Source organism: Echinops telfairi, unplaced genomic scaffold (assembly GCF_000313985.2).
Source record: "Echinops telfairi isolate 266 unplaced genomic scaffold, ASM31398v2 ScPeMD7_7465;HRSCAF=8503, whole genome shotgun sequence".
Taxonomy (NCBI): Eukaryota; Metazoa; Chordata; class Mammalia; order Afrosoricida; family Tenrecidae; genus Echinops; species Echinops telfairi.
Window position 1 is genome coordinate 7000156 of NW_022111365.1, and position 14106 is coordinate 7014261.

The 14106-nt window shown below is 48.7% G+C and overlaps 1 protein-coding gene across 1 annotated transcript in view; it reads right to left on the reverse strand.

Annotated features, from left to right (window-relative positions):
* Positions 1 to 287: 287 nt before the first annotated feature.
* ROBO3 (roundabout guidance receptor 3) overlaps positions 288 to 14106 on the reverse strand; it is a 22719-nt gene continuing 8900 nt past the window's right edge. Inside the window, exons 6-26 of the mRNA XM_045283662.1 lie at positions 10871 to 11042; positions 9622 to 9827; positions 9306 to 9387; positions 8841 to 9006; positions 8476 to 8642; positions 7882 to 8003; positions 7470 to 7695; positions 7139 to 7260; positions 6019 to 6190; positions 5692 to 5877; positions 5125 to 5148; positions 5002 to 5044; positions 4683 to 4825; positions 4170 to 4364; positions 3886 to 4027; positions 3545 to 3757; positions 3058 to 3206; positions 2807 to 2911; positions 2433 to 2594; positions 1790 to 1973; positions 288 to 547 (exon numbers count right to left, since the gene is read on the reverse strand). Coding sequence (XP_045139597.1) covers positions 529 to 547; positions 1790 to 1973; positions 2433 to 2594; positions 2807 to 2911; positions 3058 to 3206; positions 3545 to 3757; positions 3886 to 4027; positions 4170 to 4364; positions 4683 to 4825; positions 5002 to 5044; positions 5125 to 5148; positions 5692 to 5877; positions 6019 to 6190; positions 7139 to 7260; positions 7470 to 7695; positions 7882 to 8003; positions 8476 to 8642; positions 8841 to 9006; positions 9306 to 9387; positions 9622 to 9827; positions 10871 to 11042 — 3000 coding nt within the window. The 3' untranslated portion in view covers positions 288 to 528. The remainder of the gene's footprint in view (positions 548 to 1789; positions 1974 to 2432; positions 2595 to 2806; positions 2912 to 3057; positions 3207 to 3544; positions 3758 to 3885; positions 4028 to 4169; positions 4365 to 4682; positions 4826 to 5001; positions 5045 to 5124; positions 5149 to 5691; positions 5878 to 6018; positions 6191 to 7138; positions 7261 to 7469; positions 7696 to 7881; positions 8004 to 8475; positions 8643 to 8840; positions 9007 to 9305; positions 9388 to 9621; positions 9828 to 10870; positions 11043 to 14106) is intronic.

Below are 14106 nucleotides of genomic sequence, written 5' to 3' on the forward strand. Positions count from 1 at the left end.
GCTCTTCCTTTCTTGCCAAAATGATTATTATGGTCAAGGATATATCCAGGAGAATAGATCTACCCCCAGAAAGGACACCGAGTTGGGATAAATATCTAATTATTGGCTATTTGGAAAATCCGTAGGGCTGTACTTGGAGATACCAGGCATCAGCTCCTTAAGGAAGTAGAGTGGGTGTCAATCTGTGGGACCACACAATCCCCTTCTTCCCAACTTCCTGAACAAAACCAGACAAACATGGTTTGGGGCTCTGATCAGATTAGTTTTATTGTCTTTTTTTTTTTTTTTTTAAACAATTGGGCATTAGGTAGAAAGCAATAGAAAGAGAAGAACTATGTTCTCTGGCTTCTAAGCATGTTCCTCAGTCATCCCAAGAGCCCCATGCATCCTTGCCAAGAGAGAAAGAGGGACCTTTCCTTACTCCTCTTGGCTCACACCCATGTTTACCAAGGTGAAGGGCTCCCTTACAGGGCCCAGAACCAGGGACAACCCTTTCCTCAAGGGTCTCCTTGTATTCTCATTGCTTCATCAAGAATCATCTTGGTTCCTAGAGAGACAGAGAAGAGACAATGAAAAAGAAGAGAGTCAAGCCCCGATCCAAGGCAAACAGGTTACAGGAGCGATTATGTCTCTTTTCATTTCGCCTTTCTCTGGGACCCGTTCTGTGGGAAGCCCAGCACCAGGACAGGTTGCCATCAAGTTGAGTCCAACCCGTGGTGACTCTAAGTGTGTAAGCGTAGAACTGTTCTCCATAGGATTATCTTTTAACTTCTTATTTTGTTCTTGTGAACATACACTGATTCAAGATTTTCTACATGTATCATTTCAAAGCACTGATTACAGCCTTTGAGTTCTCATGCGCCTTTTTTGAGTTGTTTAGCCTATTAACATAAATCCACTGCTCCTTACAGCTCCCATCTAATCATCTAAGTTGTTTCTGTCACTTTGAGCCCATATACATAGTTCTGAAAAGAACATAATGCTGAAGGTGGACATTTCTTTTTCTTAATTAAGCTATATGATTATTAGGTTTTAAAAAGAAATCAGGGAACTTTATAATTATTATTTAAGGTTTACAGATTATATCAGGGCAATAGCTTTGGGGGCTTAACCAACCTTCATGATTTCAGAAAGTCTATCTAGAATACGTGGAAATTTGAAATTCTGTTTTGCATTTACTCCTTTAGATAAAAGATTCTTCTATAATGTTCAACAATGGTAGCCAGATACCACCAAGTTCTGATGTCATAGCAAAAGAGGCAGTTGTTCATGGAACCAATCAACCACATGCTCCATAACCTCCTTCTCTTCCAGGCTCTCCTTCATCTCTAGCTCCAGTTAAATAGAGACTAATGGCTGTACTTTTTAAGACCCCAGGTAACTAGGACCTTTTGAGATTCCAATAAACTACTAGGGCAAACAGAAACATTAAAGTTGCTATTAGACCAAGTAACTGGTACATCCCATGAAACCCTGCATCCAATGGGTTTTCAGTGCTGATTTTTCAGAAGTAGATCACCAGCCCTTTCTTCCTAGGAGCCTCTGGGTAGACTCTAACCTTTCAGGTAGCAGCCAGGAATGGTAACTGTTTGCACTATCAGGCATCTGGGAGAAGTCCAGAATCTTCTGTTATGTGTCATTTTGCCCTCACTACTCATAATTTTCCAGATTCCTCACCTCTCCCTCATTCACTAGGTCCACTGCTTTTGGCACGTTCTCTGCAAGGCCCTTTTCCTATTTTCAGTCACTTCTTGACCCAATAATTTGTTTTGAGATCCCCAGCTCCTACCTCTTGATGCTTGGATCCTGGCCTTTGGCTCTAGCTCTGGCTCTCCGGCTCCGTCCGGGGCCCCGGGAGCCTCGAGAGCTGCTAGAACCTCGAGAGGAGTTGCTGCCAGCTGTAGAACAGGTGCTGGTGCCCTGGCCTCGGCACAGGAAGCTCAGTCTGCTGTACGGGGCCCAGGACTCTTCTGCTGCAAAGGAGTAGAGAGGGGCCCAGGCAGGGAGTAGAAGGTAAGAGCCCCCACCCTCCCACCCTGGCCACAATCCCAGCTCCGGGAGAAGAGTTTAGAGCAGGCATCTCCTAGAAACCAAGGAGAAACAGAGTGCCAGTCTACGGTCTTGACTTCAAAGGTGCTTGTGTTGGCAATCCCCAAGCAGAGAGACCCTTGTATAAATAGGGACGGAGCACCAAGAGGTCAGGGTTCTCCCATCTGGACTTCTAGTCCTGGAAAAGGACTCCCTTGGGGATTTCTGAGATCTTCCTCAAGAGGACGCTAGAACGCTAAGTGTGCCTCTGATGTTGATCACAGGAATGAACATGGCCCACGGAGTGAACTGGATTAGAAAACCCATCAGTGGCGCAATCTCTAGTCCCAAATCCAGCTTCTTGAGTAGCAGGTGGCCCTGGCCCTCTGAGTCTACCCACTTACTGTCTGGGTGAGGGCCCTGCTGGGTCCCCAGGGGCACAGCCTGGGTCTCTCTCCCTTTTCTACTGTGTTTCCGTTCCAACGAAGAGCTGCTGCCTGCTGCTCTCAGTCCCAAGTCCCAGCTGGCTCCTTCTTCTGGTGGTGGCAGGGGTGGGGGAGGCAAGTCTAAAAGGAGACCAGTCTTCAGCAGTTTCCTCCTCCTGATAACAATCTCCCTCCACCGCCCCACCCCATCCCCAGGCAACATCAGGCTGCAAATGGATAGTCTAAGGTGTGGCTTACCTGTCCCCTGGCTCCAGCCTCAAGATCTTACTCTTGGTTTCCTGCCTGGCCCCACTACTGACTGCCACCACCTCCCCAAATGATGGCCACCTCACCTCCCGGACTCTGTTCCCGCCTATAGGGAAGAGCCTTGGGTTTCTTCCGGAATCGGGCCCGGGGTCCTTGAAGTGGAGGAGTCATCTCCCCAGGCCGGGTTCTTCCTGTAACATCAGGGGATGGAAAGAAAAGCAGGGAAGGGAGAGACCCAAGAAAGGAACTTCAGGGTGAATGAGAAGCAAGCTTGGGACAAGAATATTTGAAGGCAGGGCATACAAAGAAGTGGTAGCTGAGAGTTCTACGTACTCACCTGGGGCACTGCGGGCTGAACTAGGGGCAGGGCTGGGGTTGAGGTAATGGGAGCCTGTAGGGGCAGCAACCAGGCCAGCAAGCCCTTCGTGGCTACTCAGAGTGGATTGGGATGCACTGAGAGAAGAACTCGGCCCCAGGGGTACCCTCCTGCAATGATATGAGGCCTCTCTGCATTTTTTCACTTGACAAACATGAAGGACCTACTATGATTCCCACACTATTAGACACTCAATACACAAGATGCAGCCCCTCCCCTCCAAGGGCACCCAAGCAAATGCAACCTGCAGAACATGATGTCTTTGGAATGTTTCAGAATGTTTGCAGAGAGGGACGAAGACCCTGCCAGCCCCCATATCCCTCCCCAAACCTCACATCCACCTGACCCAACCCTGAGACTTCTAGTCCCTAGATTCACCCTTCCATCCCCACCACCCAATCATCACCAACCGAACAGCTATGTACTGAGTGCTTACATACTTCCCTACCTGGGCGTCTGATGGAAACAGGGAATGTCAGTGGGTGGCTGGGGAGGGTCAGGAGGTGAAGGGGTAAGAATGGCTGTGGACTGCTGTCCATAGGAGGGGGTGGGAGAGGGGATTTCTCCTCTGAACAAGGTGACCAGGCACCCTCCATTGGAGCTAGACTCTTCCACATAGTTTCTCTCCGGCATAGTCGGGCACCAGTCTTTGGGTTCTAAGCTGAGGGCAAAAAGGTGGTAGCTTCTGTGTCTTGCCTTCAGCCTTCCTGTGGCCCCCTTCCTTCCTCTTCTGAGAAGAGGGCAGGTCCCAAGTGTGTAGGGTGCATCTACAGGCATACGCAATTGTACCTGCCCTCCTGCTCCTCATCCTCAGGGCCTTCTAAGTAGCTTAGTTCACAGGAAGGGGGAGGTGGTGGTAGGGCTTCCGGCCAGTTGAGAGAGGGCATTTGCACAGGTTTTCCTAGAAGCTTCACATTGCCTCCCCTGGATCCTGAGGAGAATGGATTAAGGGCATACATGAAAGAAAGACCCGGAGGTAGGACCACATGTTCAGAGGAGAGAATTTGGGGTGGGTGGGTGGGTTAATGTTTATAGTCAGGGTTACAGTGTGGTGTTAGCGATTAGAGACATACCACTATCCCCCTGGATCCATTCTGGAGGAGCATACTGGCTCCAGGTGCCTGAATCTCCTGGGGGCTGTGGGGGGAAGCCCCCATGAAAGGTCTGAAGCTCCTCCCCAGCTGGATCAATGGTGCTGTAGGTAGGGCCCTCGCCAGGAGCAGTAGGGCCCTGGGATGTCTGAGCCAAGTAGAGGGAGATCCCTGCTTCTGTGGAGTAGAAAGAAGCAGGCCCAGGGAAAAGAAGCGGGGGCCAGCGATGGAAGAAAAAGAGCAACAGAAGATTGGAGGGGGGGAAAGGAGGTGCCACTGGCTCAATTTCTTTCCTCATCCCAAACATTATAGGCCAAACCAGAGAATTCACAGGGGTCAGGACTGAGAGGGGCTCCCCAGATTCACAACTTCCCCAAGGACTGACCAACTTCAGGGAAACTGGCCTTCTCGGTTCTCTTCGATTTTCCCCAGAAGATTGAAAGAAGAGAAAGATGCTGGGGGGCAGGTGTGCCCGAGGGAATTAAAAGTCCTCACCATTGTAATATCTGTCATCTGGGTCAGGATTACTGGGGCAGCAGCTTCCCCTGGCTTCCTGAGCTGAGGAGCTTTGAGATGGGTGGGGCCGCCAGGAGTCTGCCAGCCATGGGTACTGGACAGGGCCAAGGCCCATGGGTGGCCTAAGGGAGAGCATGTGAATTTGGGGTGTGGCGATCTTGAAGAGGCTAGAAAAAGTATGGTAGTAGTAGGACAGTAATAGAACTGTTTGGGGTGAAAGGTAAGAGGCGGTTGGCATGGGACAAGCAAAAAAGGCCTGGAGAGGATTTTCCCTGGGTGAGGGGATTAAGAAAATTACCTGGAACTGGCTCCAGAGAGGCCTTCTGAGCATGGGAAGGGCCCTGGGGAAGACAAAGAGAGGGCCAGGTGAGGAAAAAGTCCACACTTGGGGTCTGAACCCCACTGGGCAGAGAAGGCTTACCTGAAGGTGTGTAGGCAAAGGAGGCTTTCAAAAAAGAATATGTGGGGAAAAGAAGAGGGGGAAACCGGAGATGGGTCAGAAATACCTATATTCTTGTCCACTCTTTAGCCCTGGTCCTGTCCCACCACCCAGAGCGCACCCTGAACCCATTGCATCAGAAATTCCGGGGTTGAAAGTCAGGCATCATTATCTTCCTAAAGCAGACTCCAGTGTAGGCAAAATTGTGATCCCCAGATCTCAGCAACCTCAGACTCTCCAGAGGAGCAGAGCTCAGGTTACCCTCCCCCTTCTTAGGCCCCGCCCTTCCACTCTGCCTCATAAGGTAAGGCCCAGGGCTCCTGGGATCTCACTGCCCCACTCCCTCCTAGGGAAGTGGCTGCACCTGGCTGCTCCCTTTGCCGACTGACTCCTCTACTACAGGTGAGCATGCTGCTTTCTCCTGGGGTGCTCCAGGGGCAAACCTTGGGCCCCCTCCGGAGGGGGCGCCGAGCTCTGCCCACGGCCACCTTTGTGAGGTTCAACCCTGGCTGAGCGACGCCCGCCAGAGCCCCCAGGGCCAGCTCTCACCGGTGTAGTGGCTGAGCTCCTTACGCTGCTTCTGGCGCCGGTAGTAGGCGACGCCGAGCCCCAGAAGCAACGCCCCGCAGGCGGCTCCGCTGCCCGCGAGGAAGGCCGGCTTCTGCAGCATCCTGGCCAGCTGCTCGGCCAGCCCGGAGCCCACCTCGAGCCCAGGCTCCGGTTCGGGCGAAGATGCTGTGGGGGGTCAGAAAGGGGCTGGGAGGAGGCGCCTGGAAAGTCAGGAACTGGGACAGGGTTGTCTCCTGCCTCCTCCGGCACAGCCACCCCAGGACCCGCTCTCCGACACCCCCCCACCACCCCCACTTTGGGACTCACGCAGCTGCAGCAACACCGGCGCACTGGCCACGCCCACGCCAGCGCTGGTGGCCGCTGCGACTTGGGTCCGGTAGAGGAAACCCGGTAACAGTCCTCGGAGCACAATGGAGCGTGCCCAGCCTGCCACAGACCGGTTCAGGTGGAGGCGGCTCTCATTGCCCACACACCAGATCTGGGGAGGCGGAAAACCAGGTTTAGAATCAGAAATGGGATTTGGTCCCACAGGAAAACTCGAGGCTCTCAATAGTACAGAGGTCTTGTCCTTAATTAAGGACATTGCACTGGGTTTTCTCCTGGGGAGTCACGAGATAAGTTCTGTCCTTTGAGCTACCAGAGGGGGCTTACCAACACCATCACCTCCCTAACCACCAAAAAAAAGTGGCCGTGTCCCCACGCTGTCCGCAGAGGATTCCAACTCATAATGACCCCAAGAGACCAGGTAGAACTGCCTCCCAGAGTCTGCAAGGCTCTGGGAGCCTTTCCACAAGTACACTTCCACATTTTTCTCGCCCAGATCATCGCTGCTGTGGCCTCACACAGTAAACCACCGTTGTACTACCAAACAAACACTGCCATGGAGGTAGTTCTGACTCATAGTGACCCCACTGGACAGAGTAGAACTGCCCCCTCTGAGTTTCTGAGGCAGCTGGAAATCTCTATGGGTGCAGGAAGCCTCATCTTTCTCCTAAAGAGTAGCTGGTGGGTTTGAACTGCTGGTCTTGCTAATAGCTGTCCAAGGATTAGTGGCAACCCACTACACCACCAGGGCTCCTAAGGGCTCCTTCAGGAGGAGCTTATATCCACCCACTGCTATCAAGTTTATTCTAAAGCACAGCAATCCTGTATAGCGGTTCCAAGGCTGTACATCTGTATTTGTGGCCCAGATAGCATCCTCTTTCTCCCTCCAGGTGCTTGGTGGGTTTAAACCACTTACCTTGCAGCTAGCAATCCAATGTTTGCCTAACACTTTCACTTAGTTAGGCACAATTCAGCCCAGAGACACCACTATGAAACCTCTCTCCAACCTCAATCCAAGACCCAAAAGGGTCCCTCCACCCTAATCCCAGCCTCTGGGCCCTCTCCCCAGTCCTCCCACACAGTCTATTCTCAAACTCTGTACCTGGTATTCCTTGATGATCCCATTCTGCTGAGAGAAGAGTGGAGGTTCCCAGGATACAGTGATACTGCTATTGCCATCACCCCCCAAGGTCACTGCCACTCCCTGGGGGGGACCACTGGGGACTGGGCCAGGATGGAGCATGGTGAGAAGGACAGACAGTCATTGCAAGTTGTTCTCTCAGGCTCCCACTCTTCTTCTAAAGTGTTAACATCTTTGGGAATGGAACGGCATCCCTCCTTCCCACTCATTCACTGTGTTCTCCCCTTGCACACTTTAGTCCACCCGGTCCCCTTCCCTCTTGTCCACCAATCAGCTCTGTTGCCCTTCTTACCCTCCTCAGGAGTGCTCCTGGTCACCAAGGGGCTTTCAGCACCCAGCCCCTCCTGACCTTGGGCTTGCACCTTGACCTGGATTTGGGTCCCTGGGGGAAGTCCTCTTAGCACAGCACTTTGCTGGTTTGGGGACACTAGATCTAGCACTTTCCACCGTCCCTCATCAGGGCTGGCACTCCTCCAAGACACCCGGAAGCCTTGCACCAGATGAACTGGACCATCCATCTGTAATAGAAACAACAAAGCCTACCAGAGCGAAGGCCTGGGTACACAAGTCCTACAGGCCCAGACCCTCTTCTACTTACCTGGCCTCCAGCCAGTCACCTCCCACTCTCTCACACCCATTCTCAAAGGCCCTGATAGCTGGAATCATGAACCCTGCCCCCAGCCTCATCCCTGTGCCACACTTACAGTCCAGGACACCTGCAGGGTTCGGGGCCCAAGGACTATGGGCTCCTGCATTTGCACAGCCACTTCAGCTAGTCCTCGCTGGCCTCTCCATGGGTCCTCCACTGGCCCAAAGGAACTGCTCTCTGTTGACCAAAGAGCCCTCTTAGCAGGGCCAACAGGAACAAAGGGACAGGACAGAGTGTGTTGTATCTGACTTCTGCACAGACGCTACTACTTTGAAGGCCAGGGTCAAGAAGCAGTTTGTCAGAGGAATAGCTTGCAGGGGTGAGCTTGGTGCCCAACTAACTTGAGTGTTCTTTGTGCAAGTCTAAGTATGCATTTTCCAGGCCTCACACCCTTAGCCCTAGTATGAAGCTGACCCCTCCATATCTTGTCTTGTCTTAATAATCTACATAGCTATTTGTAAAAGGCACAGAAATGAGAAACCAGCTAAAATGGATCAGTCTCTCTCCGCCCCTCATCCCCTCAATGAGAGGGAAGCATGGCCTTCTACTCCAGGACATACCATTAGGGTAGACCTCCCATAGCCAGAAACAAATCTATGAACTGTCTTGATTATTTTTGTAGTGGGGTGAGGACTCTGAATTTACTCACCCTGAGTTCGGACAGGCTTAGAGATAGGGCTGGGTTCACTGAGGCCCCAGGCTCCCACAGCTCGAATCAGGAAGAGGTAGATTGTATTGGGCTGCAGACCGCCTACTGTGTAAGTCTCCAGCTGCACACCATCCGCCACTGTCCTCCATCTGTTTCCAGCCGCTTGGCTACAGTGGGAAAGAGAAGGCAGAGTTATCTGAACCAGGAATCCCCCACAACCTGTCTACTCCATTTCATGCATTCTTTAAGAACGCCTACTACTGTTCATCCTGGGAGAGAGAACTGGTAAACTTGTTCCCACAGTAGCAAAGACATAGGGTCCCCTCTTTAGCTTTCCCAGGTTTGTGCTCATGCTTTCTCCATACCTGAAGGCCTCTATCACATAAGAGGTTACTGCAGCCCCAGGCTGCAGATTAGGCTCCCAGGTCAGGGTGATGCTGTTCTTGGTGATTTCAGTGACCACTGGCTGAGAGGGAGGCCCCGGAGAAATACTAGGTTCTACAGGGGGTTTTAATGACACTCCCCAATCTTCTGCAGTGAGAAAATAAGCTTTTAGTAGAAGAATTGAACAAAGGCTCCCCAGTGTTACCTGCTTCCTTCCCTGCCCCAGCTATGAAGCAGTGGCAGTGGTGATGGTGAAAAGGAAGGCATGGTATGCAAACACTAACAGCTGCTCACTGGAGACAACTGCTATCTCTCTCAGCCCTACCACCATGGAATGGCACTTAGAAAATAAAGTAAATCCTGAGATAATTGGAAGCTAAAGACAGCCTTTGAAGCAGATTTGGAGAGAAACGCTCGCAAAATAAGGGACTAGAGGAAAAACTCACTCAGCACACTAAGCCAGCCATTCCATGTGGCCTCGCCTATAGAATTCTTGGCCACACAGCTGTAGAAACCCATGTCCGTCTCCTGCAGAAGAGGATAGAGCACTGGCAAATGCACTGGAAGTGGAGAAGGGAAGTCAAGGGGTAGAGGTAGGTTTAGGATGAGTATCTTTTCTTGAAAGAAGGCAGAGGAAGCGGGAGGTAGTCTACGAAAGCAAGGGGTAGGAATGGGATGAGAGTTACAGTGGATGCTCACTGGGGCTGGGAATATGGACCAGATAGCCTTTTTCATCACTTGAGACCTAAAGAAGAGACTTACCTGCATGCTGGCAATGTAAAGTGTACCATTGTCCATTATGCTGAACTGGAGGCCATCCGCTTGCAGCAATTGCCCATCCTTCGTCCACTGGATATTGGGTTCAGGATTCCCCGTCACTCTGCATGGCAGCCACACAGAGGAGCCCAATGCCAGTGTCTGATTGGCTGGTCCCTGGAGGATGATGGGAGGCAGCCCATCCAAGGAAGCTGAGAAAAGACCTTGGTCAGCTCAGGAAGGATCCTAGGTACAGGTAACCAGCTCCTTGGTCCTGATTCTCTGTGCCTTCATCCCTCAGAAGTCAGGGTCTCAATAGCCACCTCTAGGCTGCCTGAGACCAGCCATTTAGTAGTGGCTTCTGCTTCAAGCACATGATCCAGGAGCACACACTTCCTCTTGCAGATATGCAGTATAAAATCCAGGAGAAACAGGTCTCTTTAAGTTATTATCAACCCTCTACAGTGTTTCCCAAAGTGGATGATTCTACCCCCACTGGAATGATTTTTTTTAAAAAACTGCCATTGAGTCAATTCTGACTCATAGAGACCCTATAGAACTGGGTAGAACTGCCATATTGGTTCCCAAGACTTTAACCCTTTATGGGGATAGAAAGCTTGTTTTTCTCTTGTAGAGTGGTTGATAGTTTTGAACTGTTGACCTTGAGGTTAACAGTGCTGCAAAAGCAGATACCTACACTTTATCCTGGATTATGGGCTATAGTAAAAATGCTTTTAATTGCCAGAGGGTGCTGAGTTGTTTTTTTTCCTGAAAACAGGGTGGTTGGCAACATAAGTTTGGGAGTCTATGGTCTAGAGTAGAGGTGGGGAACATCCAGCCCACAGCCATATAAGGCCCATGAAATTATCAATACCAGCTATCATCACACACATCACCAAAGAGAGGGAGTTCCAGATATTACATTCCAAACTCTGCGTACTTGCTGCCATCAATTAAATTCTGAGTCATAGTGACCCTATAGCTCAGGATAGAACTGCTCCTGTGGGTTTCCAATATTGTAATGGAGGTAGAAATCCCCTCATCTTACGCCCACAGAGTAGTTAGTGGTTAGCAGCCCAACATGTAATCCACTATGCTACCAGGGCTCTCTGCCATCACATTAAGGGTGGATTAGTTCAGTGTTTGACCAGTCTGGCCTGGGAATGATGGTATAAATATCTAAATGGCTTGGGAGGAAAAGGTTCCCTATCCCTGCTCTAGACTGTGAGTACAACCCTATCCCATGGGCACATACCTTCTTTTATCTCCAACAAGGCCTTGGCCAAAATACTGCCGGCCACACTGACAGCCTGGCACACATAGTAGCCGGCATCCCCACTCTGCACTTCAGTGATACTGAGCTGGCCTTTTGGGGAAACCAAGAAGCGCCCTGTGGGCTGAAGCGACTGACTGGGGAAAAACAGAACCTGGAGAGAGAGAGATAAGGAACTAATTAAAAAATGACCAAGCAGCTAGGAAGAGGGAGCTTGCCATTCTGGTCAGCCCCAGAATCTAGAAAATTCTTAAGGTTCTAGTGTATACTCACTCTGTCCACAGCTAGTTGTGTGACTTTGAACAAACCAGTTAAACCATTTCTATTCATAGAAACGAGGGAAATTGTTCTAGTTTCTAATTCCAAGTTCTTGGCCTTACTAGTTGAAAAACTGGGAACAAGCAATTTAACCGTCCTGAGCTCCAATGTCTCATAATTTGACTTCTGGAGGATTAAATGATGTGATCATATGAAAACCTTCTAGTATACCACATGATAAATATTAACATGTACCATGTCACTCCTATGACAGATACTTACTCTCATTTTGAACCACCATTACTATTTTATATTCGTGTGAAAATCTAATTAAGATGCAGACATCCCTGGTGCTAAAGATGTTAGAAAATTGGGGCTGTAGATTTAGAATGCAGTGGTGATTTGCCTGGTTCCCTAGTGAGGTGGGGTTTGATCATTCTTATTACATCAACCCTGTTTCCTACTAATAAAAATTGAACCCCTCCCCTTAGAAGGAGTGACATATAACTTCAGTTAATATTCATTGGGCTTTATTTTCTTAAATTGGGGAAGGATTACTATGAGAAGTGGAACTTCCCTGGTGGAATTCCCTGTCAGTTATTAAATAGCATTGGAAACAAGTCATTTCCAATCCTGAACAGCCCTAGGTATTATCTATACATAGTGACATGTTATTCCCCAAAGCCTAGGCTCAAGGGATCAAAGGCTGAGAGGGTAGTGTTATTTGAATTTTGTACATCCTTAGGATAGCCATGCCACAATAAAAGATTATCTATGGAAGAACCATATAGGACTTGTTCTTGCATCAAAAAATTTAGTTGTTTACAGCCATCAAAATATTTGATGTATATCATTTATGTGATCCTCACAGAAAACCAATAAAGAAGACAAATATAATATTATCATTTAGAAAGTGCCCCACCCAAAGAAGGCATTCAGACAGCCACCAAACACATGAAAAAAATCATTAGTCACTATAGAGATGTAATCAAAACAACAATGAGATATCATCTCACCGTAGCATTAATAGCAAAATCCAAAATAAATAAAGAAAAGAAAACAACAAATGCCAGCGAGGGGTTTAGAGAAACTGGAACCTTCAGACATTGGTGGTGGGACTATAAAATGGAGCAAGTAGTGTAGAAAATGATATCGCATTTGTGGCAGTTACATAATCTGTCAACTTGTAAAGGGGTGGAGTCTAGCCTGTAAATCAGGTCATAACCAATAAGGCTTCTGTGTGGGCATGGCCTTCTCCTGAGGATTCTGGGAATTCCTGTCTTCCTCTCTGGAGGTGGGTCATCCAGACTCTCTGCTTCATCTTCCTGCTGACAAGATACATGGAGCTATACTAGAGCCCTGGAGCTGGAGGAGCCACATGGAGACCCCTGCCAGCATTGAGTTGTTTCCACTGCCACTGGATCCACAAGCCTTCCCACCCACTGGCCTGTGATCCTGCATTTGGTGTCATTGCATGTGTTGTGTGAATCTGAAGAGGAATTTATAGATTGGTATCAGACATATGGCTAATATCAGACTTATGGACTTGATCTGGACTTGGCTGGAATGTTTTATCAATATACAATTGCTCTTTTGTATAAAACTCTTTCTAACACATATGAGTCTCCCTGGATTTGTTTCTCTAATATACCCAGACTAACACAGAATTTCTTTTAAAAGTTGGAAGTATAAATACCATATTATCTAGCAATCACATTTCTTAGTATACATTCCAGAAAAATAAAAACTGGGGCATAAATAGATATATGTGCATATATAGATACAGAAGCATTTACAATAGTAAAAAGATGGAAAGAACCTAAGTGCTAAACAATAGGTGAATGGATAAGCAAACTATAATATATGTAATGAAATATTATGCAACATTAAAGAACGAGTACAGTAAACTGCGAGCCAGTAACCAGGTAGATAGCACTTCACTGTGTCTAACCTGCGAGTCTGAGTCATTGCCCACAAAGATAAGGATGCCCAGCACCACCCAAATACCGGGGCAAGCATTTAGCTGGCCAGATAGCCTAGGCTCAAACCATGACCCACCACAGAGGTCTTCTGGCAAGCTGTCAGCCAATCAGATACACTACACAAATCCTCTGCTACAACAAAGATGTGAGAAAACAAATAATAAGGGGAAATCTCGAGCCTGGAATCACTAAAGAGAAAAGAAGAAAGAAAGGGGGGCTGGGGCTTGAGTGGTACTCTAAAAGAGAAAAAATACAGGGCAAGTCCCATACACAGAACCCAAACAAACTAGTGATTTCTCCACTGGCTGGCTATGAGCTGAACCACTCCACCACAATTCAGGGTACTCTCTGGCACCCAGCAGCAAAAAAAATAAGTGGAACCCACCCCACCACCACCCACAAACTCCTCACAGCATCTTGGTGCAACTGGGTTGCTCTAGTTGTGCTGCTGCTTCACATCCCCAGGGCTATGAGTGCAGACAGAAGAAAGGGAAGACCAGGTAGGTCTACTGCACCACTGTAGTAAGGAAGACTGAACCATCCCAAGTTCCCTATAACTACTGAGCACATAGAGAGGTTGCTGGCTCATGCACAGCAGAAAACAGTGTCCAGGGGCTGTCAGAGCAGTTTAGGGGTCTCTTCTTTACAAACTGGTGGAACAGTGCCTTGATAAGCACATACTGGATGGACAAAGAGAAAGCAGTTGCTGGTTCAGCCAGGTTTTACTTTCTTTATTCTTTCTGGTCTTGGGTTCTTTCTCTTCTTTTGATTATTGGTTGTCCTATTTATTTGCTTTTATCTTTTTTTGTTTTTGTAGATTTGTCTTTAAAAAAAATAATTATTTTTTCATTCTCCATGAAGCAGACAACAGTTTCCACATGACCTACCACACCTCCAACAGCAACACCTATTGAGCAAGGACTACAACCCACTCCAATACCACCTAAGCAACAAATAAACAAATACACACACACAGAT